This window comes from Saimiri boliviensis, chromosome 9 (assembly GCF_048565385.1).
Source record: "Saimiri boliviensis isolate mSaiBol1 chromosome 9, mSaiBol1.pri, whole genome shotgun sequence".
NCBI lineage: Eukaryota > Metazoa > Chordata > Mammalia > Primates > Cebidae > Saimiri > Saimiri boliviensis.
The window spans coordinates 13,138,626-13,156,404 of NC_133457.1; the positions used below are offsets into that span (position 1 = coordinate 13,138,626).

At 42.2% G+C, this 17,779-nt stretch overlaps 1 protein-coding gene across 3 annotated transcripts in view; it reads left to right on the forward strand.

Moving 5' to 3' along the window:
* Nucleotides 1-17,779, forward strand: part of GYG1 (glycogenin 1) — a 36,128-nt gene that overhangs the window by 15,410 nt on the left and 2,939 nt on the right. For all 3 annotated transcript variants that reach the window (XM_074405477.1, XM_074405476.1, XM_039480120.2), the window contains exons 5-6: nt 2,481-2,607; nt 16,970-17,189. In XM_074405477.1, coding sequence (XP_074261578.1) covers nt 2,481-2,607; nt 16,970-17,189 — 347 coding nt within the window. The remainder of the gene's footprint in view (nt 1-2,480; nt 2,608-16,969; nt 17,190-17,779) is intronic.

A 17,779-nucleotide genomic window follows, 5' to 3' on the forward strand; every position in this document is an offset into this window, starting at 1 on the left:
AACAACAGAAATATATTTCTCACAGTTCTAGAGGCTGGAAATTCCAAGATTAAGGTGCCAGCAGATTCAGTATCTGGAGAGGGCCCATTTCCTGGCTCATAGACAGCTTTTTTATTTCTGTCTTTTTGTTATGACTGCTGCATGTGGTGGGAGAGGTGAAGGACCTCTTGGGCCTCTTTTTTAAGAGCACAAATCATATGCATGAGGCCAGAGCCCTCATGACCTAATCGGCTTTAAAGGTCCCACTCCAGATACCATCAACTTTGGGGTCAGGATTTCAGTGTAGGAATTTGGGGTTATCTAAACTTTCAGTCCATTGCATTTTTGTAACAGTGAAGCCTATTCTGTCGCCGTCTTTATTGTCCTTTAGAACTTAGAAGAGTGAGACTGATTTTCTGTTGTTCATCCCTTGAGGAATGGAGACCTGTCAGGGGTGCTGTTTAGGGAGGGGTTTCCTCATAGACAATAAGTGAGTGCCTTTGGTTCTTAGAGTTGATTGAAGGTACTTGGAAAAGATAGAATACGCAGAGGGTGGTAAGGTCCACTTGGACTTTAAACCTAAAATCCTGACCTTACTGCCTAACTCCAAAAATTAAACAGATCTCTAGATTTTTGAAGTCTCCTTCAAAACTAAGGAAAACTGAATAGTAATGACAGTCAACTGGACTTGCTGTATGTTGAGAAAGGATCTGGATTTTTATGCAAAGCAGACTGAGGAGAGGAGTGACTGTGCAGTATTCCTGCCTCACACTTAGAGCAGGTGTCTCCCTGCCTGCCATTCCTCCACACTCACACGTATGCACATATGGTGAGCACCTGTTCTGCTGCTTGGGAGACTCTGGTTCTGAGCGTGTTTTTTGAAATCTCATGAGTCGAAAATAGCACATGAAATACATGGAAGAATGTGTCTTGAGGTGGCTTAGTGACCTGTTTGGCTTCTTAGGAGCTTATGATTTATGTCAGACACTTAGCTGTTTCGATTTCCTTTGTTTTTATTTCTTTTGAATGAATGGCCATGGTCCGCACTTTCTGAGAAAAATATGAAGTCCAGGAACCCCAAGGGCTGAGCAGACACTTTGCTGTATCATTGTAGCTGATGTTAGCCACAGTTGTGACTGACCGGGATCTGCCAGAGACTTTTGGTCAGGGGCAGGAGAGTGCACCACAGGGGGAATGTGGCCTTCTGGACCCTCTGTTGATGAGCCAGTAGTTGTGGGCCCTGGGAAACAATTCCATTGTTCCAGTTTGCTCTTTGACTTTTTGCTGCTTTTTGCCCCATTACACTCAGGGTAGAGTCTGAAATCTTTAGGTGGAAATAAAGAGTAAAATCTGATCCCCATGTGATCTGGTCCCTGCTGCCCTCTCTGAGACTCACCGGGTGCCTTGCAACTCATTCCTGCTAAGTCCACTTACACAGGCCACCTACCAGGCCTTCTTTCCATAGTCTCATGCTCCTGCCCACCAAAGGTCTGTGGTGTGCACTGTTTTTGTTCTGCCTGGAATGCTGTCTGCCCTTTCCTGCATCTGCATTTGTCAGATATGCCTGTGCACCCCTCAGATACTGGCTTAAACACAACTTCCTCTTGGAAGCCTTCTTTCACCCATCAGATGTAGCTTGAGCCTCTTCCACATGTGCTTATAGTGCCATGTAAATTTCCTTCACTGCATTCATCTCCCTCTGTGTGATGTTGACCCTTGATTTGCTGCTGTCGGTGTCTCCCACACAATCCTTGTAAAGACAGTGACCACATCTCTTGTGCACTGTTGACTCTGCAATGCCTAGTACAGTATCTGGTACATAGTAGCTGCTCAATAGATATTTGTTGAATTAATGAGTTACATCAGGAAAATGGCCACTCCCTAAAGTGTTTTTAATTGCTATGTCAAGGAACTTATTTAAGAATGGGAGTGGACTGGGCGTTGTGGCTCACACCTGTAATCCCAGCACTTTGGGAGGCTGAGGCATGCGGATCATGAAGTTAGGAGTTCGAGACCACCCTGGCCAACACAGTAAAACCCAGTCTCTTCTAAAAATACAAAAAAAAAAAAAAAAAAAAAAAAAAAAAAAAAAAAAAAAAGAATGGGAGCCGGGTGTGGTGGCTCACGCCTGTAATCTCAGCACTTTGGGAGGCCGAGGCGGGCGGATCAGTTGACATCAGGAGTTCAAGACCAGCCTGGCCTCACAGTAAAATCCCATCTTTATTAAAAATATAAAAATTAGCCTGGCATGGTGGCATATGCCTGTAGTTCCAGCTACTTGGGATGCTGAGACAGGATAATCACTTGAACCTGGGAGCCAGAGGTTGCAGTGAACTGAGATTGTGCCATTGCACTCCAGCCTGGGTGACAGAGTGGGACTCTATCTCAAAAAATTAAAAATGGAATTAGTGCCTATTTTTAAAGGTCCAGCATGTGCTCCTTTAAAATTATTAAGCTGCCCTAGAGATCTGTTAACTAATTTGTATGTTTTTTTCTTTTAGGTGGGGACCAAGGCATACTGAACACATTTTTTAGCAGCTGGGCAACAACAGATATCAGAAAACACCTGCCGTTTATTTATAACCTAAGCAGCATTTCTATCTATTCCTACCTCCCAGCATTTAAAGTGTAAGTGCAAATGGTTTAATTGTTGTTGGAGATGTTGAGGGCAGAGAAACGGGGCATAATATTTTGGGACTGCCTTATTATCATTCTGAGGGAAGTAACAGGTAGAGACTTTGAGGAAAGTTTCTCTTGTAAGAACCGTAACTGCAAGTGGGGAGAGGCCTTGATGTTATCAGTTCCTCATGCTTGACACTAGGAAACTTTGCTGCCTTTGGGACAGGGTTCCCATCAGTTCCTGGGGCATGTGGCCTTCAGGTAAGTTATTATATGTCATGGTCAAAAACATAGACTCTTAAGCTCTGGAGACCTTACAACTTGGAGGAGTTGAGTTTGTGCCCAAACTCAACGTCTTCCCCGTACTAGCTGCTGAGCTTTGGTTTCCCTCGCCTGCAAAAAGGTGTTAAAAGGTCCCTCACAGTCATTGTGGAGATTAAGCCAGATTCAGACAGCAGTGTGTTGCTGCAGCTAAGAGTAAGGGCTCTGGAGCTGGATGACGTCAGTTCACATCCTGCAGTGACCACTTCCTGGGTGGTAACCTTGGCTTACTTACTGAACTTCTCTCTGCCTCAGTGTCTACAGAGGTTTATTATGGGTATTAAGGGAGGTAATCATGTAGCATGGTTAGAAGAGGGCCTGATCTACCCAAGTGCTCAGTACATGTTAGATTGTTCGTCATTTCTGTTTGATAGGCAGTATAGTGCTCAGTAATTTCCTAAACCAGAAAGGCAGGGAATGTGTCCTCACTCTGTCATTTATCTGCTACATAACTTAAGACTTTGTGCTTCAGTTCCTCCGTGTGTATAACGAGGAGGAAAATGGTACCTACCTCATAGGGTTGTCAGGAGGATGAAGTGAGTTAATAAACAAAGTGCTCAGTGGACATTTGTTGTTTTAGGTAATGTGCTTGTTTAGCCCTGTCCCTGGTGTAGTTTCATTTGTTTGTTTGTTTGTTTTGAGAGGAAGTCTTGCTCTGATGTCCAGGCTGGAGTGCAGTGGTGTGATCTTGGCTCACTGCAACCTCTACCTCCAGGTTCAAGTGATTCTCCTGCGTCAGCCTCCCTAATAGCTGGGATTACAGGCACGCACCACTACACATGGCTAATTTTTGTATTTTTAGTAGAGATGGGGTTTCACCATGTTGGCCAGGCTGGTCGTGAACTCCTGGCCTCAGGTGATCGTCCACTTCACCCTCCCAAAGTGCTGGGATTACAGGCTTGAGCCACTGCTCCCAGCCCCTGGTGCACTTCTGATAAACCTTACGGCTAATACATCCTTGTTGCAATGTTTATCTCACTGTTAGGGACAGGATCCTATTATTTAGCCTCTGACTCATTTGTGTTTAACTAAGAAGATGATTAAGATTTCTTGAAAGGGGCCTAGCTGTCAGATTGATCCTGAGACAGTTGTGAGCAGCAGAGTCCTTCACTGAGTTGGGCTTGTCTGTCCAATCTCTGTCCCATACGGACATTCCTGAGTTAGCGGAAAACAAAGGGCCTTTCACTCCTCAAATTTCATTATCCAAAGTCCTCTCCATAAGTCTTGCACCACAGTAATGAGCATGTCTGGCTTTTGGTAGCAGCAATGTTTCCTTTTCTGGGAAGACTCTGTCAATATCCCCCAGATAAGTATTAGAAGCATCTCGTGTTCTTTCCTCCCTAACTGTTCTCTTGGCATATGTCTCCAACGTATTACATTTTCTCCCCTTTGTACAATAGAAACAGGCAGACTCTTAAACACATCAACTGTGTTTTGAGTAAAGCAAACAACAGGATTCACTGTCACGGGAGGAATAGGAGAGGCATTATTCTCACCTCTCAGTCCTTGGCCTTGTAAAATACAAAACTGTCTCACATGGAAATGTGAACCTGATCCATTTTAATCCTTAACTTTTATGACCCTGCCAGTTTAAATAGTGTTTCTGCAAACCATGACAGTGTGACCCCTAGAGCTGATTTTGTCTATAATAGGGTATTTGCTTATAGTTTAATTGACTAAATTCAGTTTAGCCAGCAAAAAGATGGGAGTGCAGAGGCAAAGTGTTTTGAATAGTGTGACCATTTCACTCAATCCTGCACAGTTAGCATGTGGTTCTGTTGACTCTGTCTGATTTCCACCTTACCATTATTGAGCATGTTCCTTTCGAGGATAGCCTGGTTTATGCAGCTTTGCTTTAAGTACTTTTAACACACAAGAAGGAGACGGAGCAGAGTTAAGTTTTTAGGAGTAAGATGGACTTAATTTGCTAGAACTTTGGCTCTTTTCTCTCAAGAAGCCAGTTGATTTTATATCCTCCAAATGAATTGCCCCTAGAAAACTAGTTTGAGATCTGAATTACTGAAATAGGGTTGTTTTCTTCTTCCTGGCTCAGTGAGCGAGTGCTGATTTTGGAAATCCCTTGAGTTTGTTGTAACCATAGAGAATATGACACACTGGGAAGGTTGGGAGCAACTCCATCCATTAACCAGATTTTAGCTGGCTCGTGGGCCGACAGGAGATGCTGCTGCTTCTGTGCAGCTGGTTCTTAGGTGGGCTCAGCTCTACATTTCTGTGATAAGGCTGCTGAGAGCCATGCTTTGTCTCACCCATTGTTGCCTGTTGAGGAATGTTGAAACCAGATTAAAGAACTCATTTTCCCTTCCCTCTGCCAGAAAAATATTTTTGCTTTTCCTGTGGAGACCCATCTCCAGAGACATTTTTCCTTACATTTTTTTTTAAATATATATTTGGGGAAGGCTAAAAAGGCACAGGTAGTTAACGTTTCTTTTTTTTTTATTATTATTATAAGTTAATGTAAAATTGTGGTCCAAATATTTTTTAAATGAAAGTAACCCTTACAAGCATTTTGGTCATCGTTGCTACTCTCCAGAGATCCCTGTGAATTTGAAGACCCACCCTTGGGTTCAGAATAACCTTGGTGATCTCCAGTACTAAGTAAACCCTACAGTATGCTGTCCTTTCCTAGGACAAATATAACTTCTGAAAAACAGAATTAGTAATTTTTTTTGTAAGGGAAGTTCCTCTTTAGCGCAGCATAATTTGAAAACTAAAATGCTCGATTTAGTAATTTTTGTTAGTTTTTAGTGTTGCATTGGAAAACAAGTCATAAATGAATTTTATTTTTTTGAGAGGGGTTTTGCTCTGTTGTCTATGCTAGAGGGCAGTGGCATAATCACAGCTCACAACAGCCTCAGTTTCCTGAGGCTTAAGAGGTCCTTCTGCCTCAGCCTCCTGATGAGTAGCTGGGACTCCAGGCACATGCCACCATGCTCAGTTTGTGTGTGTGTGTGGTGTGTGTGTGTGTGTGTGTTATAGAGAGGGTTTTGCCATGTTGCCCAGACTGGTCTTGAAATCCTAGGTCCAAGTGATCCTCCCACTTCATTCTCCCATAGTGCTGGGATTATAGGCATGAGCCACTGTGCCTAGCCCGTAAATGCATTTATTAATGAAATAATAGTTTTGAAAGTGCCTAGCATAATGTTCGGGATATATAGTATGTTTCTTAGGCTTTTAATGAGTAAGTTTTTTTTCAAAGTTTTCTCTAACTGAAGGTTTTGTTTCATCCAGATAGCATATAGTTTGGTTTGTGCATAGTACTGCAAAAAAAATCTTACTAGTTTTTAAAAAATCATTTAGTTCCATTTTTACTTCCTATTATATCCACTCACTAAAAGCTCTCTAGGCATCTTATGCTATATAAAACACACGTAAAGCAGGGAGACAGAGTTCTCTGATATTGTTTCAAACCACTACACAAATTAATTGGCCAAACTGATTGAGTACAAAGCCTCATTGACCAAATACTTTTCATATAAATATTTTGTTTTACTCTTTACTTGAGTTTAGATATGACCAGAGACCTGACTTAGTGAGAATTAAAATTTTTCCCATTTATTTTATTGCTTTAAACTTTTCTGAGGATATTCATATTTCTTTTCTAAGAATCAGCCTCATTCACTAAGACCTTGTCAAACCTATTTCAATATTTTCCCCAAAGAAATTCAACCTTTGGTGTAGTGAATTCTGTTGTCCCTGTGTGTTTCTGATTTGGTTATTTTTCTTTGCTCCCTGAGACCTCTCCTTGGCTCTAGCTCTCCATATAACTATTGTTACTGGAAACCATAGTCTATTCTCATTTCTTTTCACACTCATAATACATCTTCACTCAACCCTGAGGCTGACTCAAAAAGAGTTTGGGTCATTCTTTTTTTTCCAGCCATTTGTTGGCCTGCTGACCATTCATTGGGTTGGCAAACCTGGAGCTTGTACCTTGTGCCACACTTTCAGCTCCCTCAAGCCCTCAAAGATGAATAAGGGAGCTTGGAGTCTAATCCACTTAGCCACGGCTTAGGTGTACAGAGTTTCTGTATGGTGCCTGGCATAGTCTGTCATGGTTCGAGTGTTAAGAAAAAGAATCAAGCAGTACTTCCATAGATGTCTTGTTCCCCCTTTCTGGGTGATACTGATGCCTGTTGGGGCCCCGTTTCTCAGCGTGGCTATCTGGTCATTCTGATTTTATCTTAAGTGCTTATTTCATCAGATGATCTGTCCTTAGATCTCACTGCTGCATATTCTGTTGCCCTACCTGAGTCTTCATCACCAAGAGAAAAGCTTCCATATCAGACCCAACCCAGCCTTTAGAGGCTGCTCTGACAATAGGACAAATGGCACAAGGAGTGAGATCTCATGGGCAGAAGTTAACAAATGCCATCTCAGTTGAAGACGGAGCTCATGGGAGGTTAAAAGCATGGGGATTGAGTGGAAGAAGATATAACTTCTTTGGGAGGCCAAGGAGGGTGGATCTCTTGAGGACAGGAGTTTGAGACCAGCCTGGCTAATATGCTGAAACCCCCCAACTCTACTAAAAGAAAACACACACACAAAAATACAAAAATTAGCTGGGCATGATGGTGCATGCCTGTATTCCAGCTACTCAGGAGGCTGAGGCACGAGAATGGCTTGAACCAGGGAAGCAGAGGTTGCGGTGAGCTGAGATCCCACCCCTACACTCCAGCCTGGGTAACGGAGCAGAACTGTCTCCGAAAACAAAAAGACATAACTTCCTCAGAAGTCTCAAATCTGTGTGCCACAGACTGTATTTATCACATAAGTATATTTTGTTTCTGCTACACAGAAACAAAATTAATTTTTTTAAATTGTCAATGCTTTGAAAATTAGGGAATTTCACATAAAATCCAGGTTTCCAATTTGTTTGGAAAAATCAGGTATGGCCAGTGTTACTGTTACATGTGTGTGGTCTAAGTGACTGGAATGATCGAGTTGCCATTTCCTGAAATGGGAAAGAACATGAGGGAGGCAAGTTTGTGGGGTAGGAATTGGTCAGAAATGAATGGAATGTATTAGGTTTTAGATACATGAAGTTTGAGGTGCATCTTAGCATCCTAGTGAAAGTATGAAATAGCTAAGTAGATAGAAAAGTCAAGAGTTCCAGAGAGAAGTCTGGGTAGGACATAACCGTGAGAGTTGTCAGCATATCAATGATACGTACAGTCACAAGTCAAGATGATGTAGCCAAGGGAGTGATTATCAGTCGAAGAGAATCGTGAGGATTGAACCCAAAGGCAGGAAGATAATAGGGACAAGAGAAGAGAAGAACAGGAACAAGAGACAGCAAGGTGAGAGGGAACCCAGGGAAGTGTGGTATTGCAGGAGCCAAGCAAGGAAAATGTTTCAAGGAGGAAGGAGTGATCCGTGTCTGTGTCCAATGCTCACAGATACGAGGACAGATATGAGATCAGCTATGAAGGCAACTGAGAACTGGCACTGGATGTGGAGTGTGGAGGTTCCTGGTGACTTTGACAAGAGGACATCTGATGGAGTGGTGGGGGAGAAAGCCTGACTGAAGTGGGTCCAGGAGAATGAAGAAGGAGAATTAAGAGGCAATAAATGTAGACAGCTCTTCTGAGGCATCTGCTTTAATGGGGTGGCAGCCGGCTGGGGATGTAGGTTTAAGAGAGGGTGGTGGTGATTGTTGTGTAAAGACAGATATCACCACAGCATGTTTTTATATTGCTAAGAATGATGTGGGGTGTTGGGGGCGGTGACATTAACAATGCAGAAAACCAAGGACAGACACTAGAGTGATATCCTTGGATAGGTAAAAGGGGATGGCACCCAGAACACAAGTGGAGAGATTGGCTTCAGATAAATGCCAGGACAATTCATGCTTGGCAACTTCATTGAAGGAAGGCAAAGTGTGTGGGCACAGATGCTGGTAGGCAGGTGTTACGTTTTGGCTGAATGAATGAATGAGCAGTCAGCCAATAGAGACTAAGAATGACATGCTACCTCCATGAGAGTCTCCTTAGTGGCCTGTTGCTGTTAAGTCCTTCCTGATCTGGTCTATGAAGAGAGGCTAGCCTGAAAGGTAATGCAGTTGATAGGTCCTAGTGTAGGTTATTAAAGTCTAGGTTTGAATGCTGGCATTGTTCTGATTTCCAGGGTATTATTGGGAGGATTAATTTGCAAGGCAAAGAACTTGGGTGGGTGTCTGGTCAGTTGTTTGCTGGGGATAGTATCTATCTTCAGTGGTAGGATATGCATCCTCTTGTGGTCCACAGGCCCCACCTCAGCAACTCCACTCCTCCTCTCCATGATCAGCCCCACTCCTTGGCCACTTGGGTTTGTGACTCCTGACTTAGATTGTGAGTGGGTGAGACAGGAGGTGTCCAGTTGGTTGTGGGAGAAGGGCTTGTATGTGGCTCTGTCCCTGTGTGCAAGTGAGTCTGAAAAGGTGTATGAGTGAGTCTCAACATAACAGAGAACATGAGCCACAGAAGTGGGCAAGAGGATGCTCGGCACTGCTGACATGATTCCCAGAGCAATGTCCCACACGTAGTGCTGTCTTTCTCGGTACCTGCTCGAACACTGCATGTGAAGAGCTTAGTGAGAACTAACATTGCTCCTGTATGTACTGTCGTGAATTAGTTCCTTTCCTGCTCTAAACAGTTCAGTAGTCTCATCCACATGTTACTGGCTGTTTCTCAACTACTCAACTAGTCATGAAAATTCTATCTGATCTTTTGGTAACATCAGGTCACAGGGATAATTTTAACGGCTAACATAAGCAGTATTATTGCTGGCTTGTGTTCAAACTATGTCTTGTGATCTGGACGACCCTTTTGAGATTCTATCAAGTTAAAATTAGAACAGTTATTTTAAGAAATGTATGCAAGCTGAGACAACTCCCCATTACTAGGTCAGAATGAATGGCTCTCAGTAATTTAGAGACAATTGTGACATGTACTCAACTTTTTTTTTTTTTAATTCCTGGCTGGTAGTTTGGTAAGTCAGGGAGTGAGTCAGTGAATCTTATGGTTATCCTTCCTCTGGGTTCAGGTCAGTTCAGCGTTATCTTCTGACATCAGCATTTCCCCTTCTTACTCATTGGTGAACTATCTTGCTTTATTTGTTTAATTTTTTTGTTTTAGACAGAGTCTCAGTCTGTTGTCTAGACTGGAGCACAGTGGTGTAATCTTGGCTCACTGCAACCTCTACCTCCCAGGTTCAAGCAGTTCTCCTGCCTCAGCCTCCCAAGTAGCTAGGACTATAGGGGCATGCCACCATGCCCAGCTAATTTTTTTTATATTTTAGTAGAGACAGGGTTTCACCATGTTGCCCAGGGTAGTCTCGAACTCCTGAGCTCAGGCCATCTGCCACTGTTGGCCTCCCAAAGTGCTAGGATTACAGGCATGAGCCACCATTCCCAGCCTCTATTTTGCTTTTAGCCATGCAGTGTAAATTCTGACTAACACCTTCTTGTTGCCTTTGGTGGGAGAGAGAAAACGCTAGAAAAATATGTTGGGTTACCCCTTTGTAAGGTGTTCTCCTAAATTTGCATTTAGGTTAACTTAAGCAAGAAGTAATTTCTCCTTTTACTTATGACATTTGCCCTTACTCCATTTTGGTATGGTAATTCTGGATTTTCATAAATGACTAAAGGGTAAATTGATTATGATAGAAAATGATCTTTTAAAGCCATTTCTCAGAGAACATGATTGAGACATAAAAATAATTACTTGAAATTCATATCTAGATTGAAACTCTAGATACAAAAACAGACTAGCATTCAAGACCTGTTGCTTATCTTTTCTGCATATGATATCTCCTATGAAAGCTTATAGAGCAAGCCCTTCAGGTTCCTTTGCTGTGTAAGTAACTGTTTCGTTGTAAAGTTAGAACATAATTGGTGTTAAAAGGACTCCTAAACCTTCATACAAGGTGGCCATTGTTGGGTCCAGGCAGAATCCCTCATATCAAGTCCAGTGCTGCCCTAGATGAGTTCTAAGAACATACTTGTGATATGGCTGCCTTACACAAAATTGCAAAGTCTGGCTTCACTTCCTTCCCACCTTCCTATCCAAGCCCCATTTTTCCTCACTTAACAGCTGCCTTATTTCTCACTTTTCTGCCCTCTTCCCACCCTTAAAGAGCTCTTGGGCTGGCCAAAACCTTCCATGTTCAGTGACTCAGCCAGGCCTGCTCTTCTCGTAAAAAGCTGGCCCTCTAAAACCTCCTCCCACTCACTACCACTATCCATTTCCATAGATATTAGGTGTGTAGTAGCAGTTTGATTAAAGTAGTGTCAGGCCAGGCATGTAATATCAGGCTCACACCTGTAATCCCAACACTTTGAGAGGCAGAGGCAGGTGGATCACTTGAGCTTAGGAGTTCAAGACCAGCCTGAGCAACACGGTGAAGCCTCATCTCTACAGAACAAACAAAAAATACAAAAACTAGCCAGGCATGGTGGCCTGTGCCTGTAGTCCCAGATACTTGGGAGGCTGAGGTGGGAGAATTGCTTGAGCCTCAGAGGTTGAAACTGCAGTGACCACAGATTGCACCACTACACTCCAGCCTGGCGACGGTGTGAGACCTTGTCTAAAAAAAAAAAAAAAAAAGTAATGTCAATACCTAAAGCACCTAAAAATGTTTTCATTCCTTACTGGACAGAAAGAGAGCTGAGCATAGCCCAAACCCATGATATCTGAATCCTTTGCATGATTTCTGTAAGAAAGGTACAGAAATCTTTCTTACCTTCTTTCTCATGCTTCTCTCTGCCTTCACACTCCTGAGTCTGTTTCAAGTTTGCCACTCGATAAACTGGCCCCAACTAAGTTTTAAAGAAACCTACTTACATCCTAAGATTTTGAGATTTGTTTTGTTGCAGAAATGTGGGTACCTGTTGGTAGCTGCTCACCTCTCCTGTCTCTTCCCACTCTCCCCCTGTCTTGCTGGCATCAAAAAGCAGCCTCACCCACATTTAGGACCCCTTAAGATCCCAGTTTCTACTTTAAACAGTCTTACCAAGGGATTTCTTAAAACGAAAACTGCCCTGCCTATGAAAGGACTATCCAGCAGATACAGTTTTTCACATCGTTAAGGTAGATTACCTAAAAAAGGTAATTTGAGGAAGGAGGCTCCTTCCCCTGACCACAGGGAGTAACAGATTTAGAATTAAAGATATATTCAGAGACGTGGATTTGTGAAGGTAGAGATCAGTGCGTGAGCCACGGTGAAATGCAGGGCGTGGACTGTTTCCAAATGGTGTTCCTGTTGACATTCAAGAGGAAGGCCATAGGCCATATGGAGAGGTATTTAACCAGCATGGAACTGGTATCCAGGAGGGTTGCACAGGCCTCTGAACCAGTTGTATGGAGGTCCAGAGCTGTGCTGGGATACAGATGGAGCCAGAGGCAATCTGTGTGCAGGGGGATTGGACCATTGTGTCCTTCCCCTGCATGAGCTCTGACACGCAAATATAGAGACAGGAGCTGGGAAGACCCTTAGACACTGTCCAACACAGTCTACTTGTGTGTCACCCGCTGATCTGTGAAAGCACCACCCATTTCTTCTTGTTCTTCTCTTTTTTCCTTAACTTCTATGCAAACTGCATCCTTCTTGAAAGTCTTCAGTCTTCTTCAGTGCTAAGTTGCTTCCTTTATAAGATGCCTTCCTGTTGGTTACTTTCTGTTGCTCGGTCCTTAACTATACTTGGGGGATTGCCAGGATTCTTAGGCATACCTTTTTCACTTTCAGACTAATTGTCCATAGGCAGGAGTTAATCCATAAATTAACAAAGGTCACTCTCAGACAATGCCTTATAATTCTGGGAGTGTCTGACAGTAGCAGCCTAGTCATGGCTAAGAGCCTTGGCTCGAGCCAGACTGCGTGGATGGAACCCCAGCCTTGTCACTCACCAGCTAGGGGATCCTGGACAAGTTACTTAACTTCTTTTTTTTTTTTTTTTTTTTTTTTTGACACGGAGTTTCGCCCTTGTTACCCAGGCTGGAGTGCAATGGCGCGATCTCGGCTCATCGCAACCTCCACCTCCTGGGCTTAGGCAATTCTCCTGCCTCAGCCTCCTGAGTAGCTGGGATTACAGGCACGTGCCACCATGCCCAGCTAATTTTTTGCACTTTTAGTAGAGACGGGGTTTCACCATGTTGACCAGGATGGTCTCGATCTCTCGACCTCGTGATCCACCCGCCTCGGCCTCCCAAAGTGCTGGGATTACAGGCTTGAGCCACCGCGCCCGGCAAGTTACTTAACTTCTTCATGCCTTAGTTTCCTCACATTGCCGTTTTGGAGATTAACTGAGTAAACCAAGCAAATGCTAACCAATGCCTGTGACATATAAATACTTCATATACTTATAATGAGTATATGAAGTATATTATTACTATTATGACTGCTCTTATTATTACTATAATAATCATTAGTGAACTGTTATGAGAGCAGGTTAGAAAAGAATATACTATATTCATATTTTAACTTTTTTAAAAATTAGTATTACTATCATGTTATGCCTGTGTTTGACATTTATATTAAGTCTAAGCAAGTCATGGGCTGAAGCTTAGCGGTCAGTTAATACAAGATGATCAAACAGTTAATACAAGAGGATCTAAACAGGTGCTGTAGCTCCAGGCAGGGAAGTTGAGTCAGGAGGGGTGAATGTCTGAGAAGGTGGAAGGAATACCTCATTCCTATGTGCTGTATTTTAGTCTTAGGCTCATGAGTTTGTATTGCTGGGATGGGGCAATGCCCTCTTCCCTCCGCTCTGCCCACAGGTATCAGATCTCTGGGATGCGTTCCACCACTGCCCCCACCATCTTACTCTTGCCCATTGTTCTGATGCATTGTCCCTGTCCCCACTTCCTGCACAAAGCTGTCTCTGAAAATTGGAATATCAGTAGCCCTTAATATCAGTACTCCCCTGATAGCCCCAACTTGTCACCTTGCTTATTTTTATGTAGATGACCCTTATTCCTGTTTGAACAAAAGCCTCTTGGGGCCACACACTGAGCATAATACCATATGCATAACAGTTGCTTGTTTAATTGATAGCTTTATCTGTGCACAAATTTGGGCATTATTATTTTTATCCTTTTAAGGATATAGAGCAAGAGTGTTGTGTGTATTAGATATACTATGTGTACATATAAAGAGTAAGCATGGGGATATCAAATATCCTCTTTATCTTCCAGAAGAAACAAATCATGGAATGATCAATTAACCTTAAGAGGAAGGAGGTTTACAAATAAGACTGTATTTTTCTTGCATGCTTTTAGGAGCAGCAGCAGAGAGGCAAAACCATGACAAATCCCATCTCTGCCACTTAATAGCTGTGTGACCTTGGGCATCTTTCCTCAGTCTCTCATAGCCTCAATTAACACATTAGTAAAATTTACCTTGTAGAAATATTATTCCCAATCATGTCCCTAAAGAGTTTGGTCTCCATATAGTAAACTCTGATGATAGCTTTTTAACCAGTCCCTATTTTTTTTCTAATAAACTTTAAGAGTTTGTGTTATTTTGATCAGTATATCACGCTCAGATACCTTGGTTGCCTATAGTATAAATCTACTGAAATCTAACACTTGAGCCCAATACCTGAGGTTCTGTCTTATTTTACTTTTCTTTCCCTACTCAAAGCTTCCTCCTCTTTGCCTCTAATGGAGGATACCTGGTCAAGCACACAGGTGCTCTCACCTGATACCTGGCCATCACCTGCCTGGAATTCCCTATGTTATTATCAGCTACCCAGATCACATCTGCTGTATTTAGCTTGAAATCACATCCCCCTATCTTAGCACCTCTGCTCCCATTGAAGCTGGATAGAGCTCACGCTGCTGTGAATTCCTGAGCACTCACTGTTCCTGTTTTCCCTTTGGCAGTTGTTACATTAACATTTGTTTTTTGTTTTTAATATACATAGATTTCCTCCCAGCTAGGACAGAATGACACTTTACTCCTACTCTTTTAAAGATTTTCTTTATTGTGAAATGGGGCATCTATACAAAAGAATATATATATTTTTAAAATGCAGTGTTTAAAAATACCACCCAAATTAAGAAATAGAATTACAACCAGTGCCTTAGAAATCTTTTTGTCCCTTCCCAATCATAGCTTCCTCTCTCACCCAGAGGTAACCAGTATCATGAAATTTATATTGATTATAGTTTTCTAATCTTTAAACAGTACCTTTTTTCTTGTTTTGCCTTTTTTTTTTGGAAGACAGAGTCTCACTGTATCACCAGGCTGGAGTGCAGTGGTGCGATCTCAGCTCACTGCAACCTCTGACTCGCTGGTTCAAGGGATTCTCCTGCCCCAGCCTCCCGAGTAGCTGGGATTACAGATGCCTGCCACTACCCTCAGCTAATTTTTGTATTTTTAGTAGAGATGGGGTTTTGTCATGTTGGCTAGGATGGTTTCGATCTCCTGACCTCATGGACCGCCTGCCTTGGCCTCCCAAAGTGCTAGGATTACAGGTGTGAGCCACCATACCCGGCCTGTTTTGCCTTTATGTAAGTGGAATAATATGTATGTAATTGTTTGACCTGTTGCTTTTTTCAATGTAAATGCTTTAAAAATTCATCTTTTTTCTGCATGATGTGTATAAGTATAGTTCATTCATTTTAGATTGTATTCTATGCTGTGAATATAGCAGAATTTTCCTTTATAAAAGACTGGAGGCCAGGCATGGTGGCTCACGCCTGTAATCCCAGCACTTTGGGAGGCCGAGGTGGGCGGATCACAAAGTCAGGAGTTTGAGATCAGCCTGACCAACTTGGTGAAACCCCATCTCTACTAAAAAAATATATATATAAATTAGCCAGGCATGGTGGCACGTGCCTGTAATCCCAGCTACTCAGAAGGCTGAGGCAGGAGAATTGCTTGAACCTGGGAGGCAGAGATTGCAGTAAGCCAAGATCGCGCCACTGCACTCCAACCTGGGAGACAAAGCGAGATTGTTTCAAAAAAAAAAAAAAAAAAAAAAAGATTGGGTATATAACTATAAAATCTCAGTGATATTCAACAATAAGCAAATATTTCTTATATGTTAGTGGGTTGGCTGGGACAGCTCTGATGATCTCAGCAGGGTTTGGAGCAAGGCTACAGGTTTGGTCCACATCTGTTCCATGTTTTTTTCTGGAACCAGCAAGAACCCAGAGCATGTTCTGCTGGCAGAAGTGTTAATTTCTCAGAGGGTGAACAGAAATAAGCAATGCTTCTGTTAAGGCACACTGTCTCTTCTGCTCACATTGTCTTAGTCAAGTCAAGCCACAGGACCATGTCCAACATCATGTGGGAAAGTGTCCTCCCTCTGAGGAGGCTGGGAGTGATGTAGACTTGCTGAGCAGAAATCTAATTAGACATTTGGGTTGTTTCAGTTTTTGACTGTTTCAAACAGTGCTGCTGCTGTGAACATTTTGATGATGTCTCTTGTTGCACATACACAAGAGTTTCTTTAGGGTATGTGCCTAGGAGCCAAGATGCTGGGTTGTACAGCTTGAGCATTTTTAACTTTACTAGGTAATACCAAATACTTTCCAAGTGTTGTGCCTGTTCTGTCCACAATGGATTGGTGCTTCAGTGTTGCACTGAACCAATATTACATTTATATTTTTTATATGTATGTAACATACAACTGAATGAATGCTTTTAAAAGTATCTGTCTCACAATTTCACAGTGAACTCAGTTTGTTTTTGAACCTGTACCACAGGATGGAAAGTAGGCTGTTCAGGCCACAGAACAAGGAGGCCAAGGTGGAAGAAATCACTTCAGGCCAGGAGTTCAAGACCAGGCTGGGTACCCTGTCTCTATTAAAAAAAAAAAAATAACATTAGCTAGGTATGGTGGCTTGTGCTACTCAGGAAGCTAAGGTGGGAAGTTCAAGACTATAGTGAGCTATCATGCTACTGCACTCCAGCCTCGGTGACAGTGAGACCCTGTCTCTTAAAAAAAAGAAAAGCAAGCTACAGAACAAAGTGCTATTAAGTGCGGCTTATCTTTTTTTCAGTACTCAGAATCCACTAACTGTTTCAACTTGTGTTCACTTGGCAGGTTTGGTGCAAGTGCGAAAGTTGTGCATTTCCTGGGAAGAGTCAAACCATGGAATTATACTTATGATCCCAAAACAAAAAGTGTCAAAAGTGAGTCCCATGATCCCAACATGACTCATCCAGAGTTTCTTATCTTGTGGTGGAACATCTTTACCACCAACGTTTTACCCCTGCTTCAACAATTTGGCCTTGTCAAAGACACCTGCTCATACGTAAATGTGGTAGGTTCTGTTTCTTTTCTTTACATCATTTAATGCTGCTTGTTTTTTAAAACACTTGTTGTATCAATAGGGATGGGGATTATTTAGCAGCATTTTAAACAGAGATAAATAAAATTTTGTGGAAAGAAAACAATATCCATCTTAGAGGGGAGAAACACTACCAGCAAAGAAGTAGCAGACATAAACTGTGTGGCAGATTTCTTTAGATCTGAGAACATAGTTTTTTAGAATTTTGTATATATACCCATATATTTTAACTCTAAGATTCTTAGCCCACTCTCCTCTGAAAAGATTTTGAGATTTACTCCTAAAGTAGTGGTCTATAAAAATAACACCCCATTGGATATTTTAGGAACTGCAAACCTTTAGATGTATCTACTTTGTATTTGCCATCTGCTTAGAAGAATGTGTTTTCAGTGAAAACCAAAATATGAACATACAGTAAATAACTGTTATATATTAAGATATAAATAAGAGAACAGAATGGGTGAATTATAATCAGATAATCAGTTAATCAACTGGCTATAAGAGATTATATGGGAGAGTATTCTCCTCTGTGGTGTAGATTTTAGCCTGAATTTCACTTACGA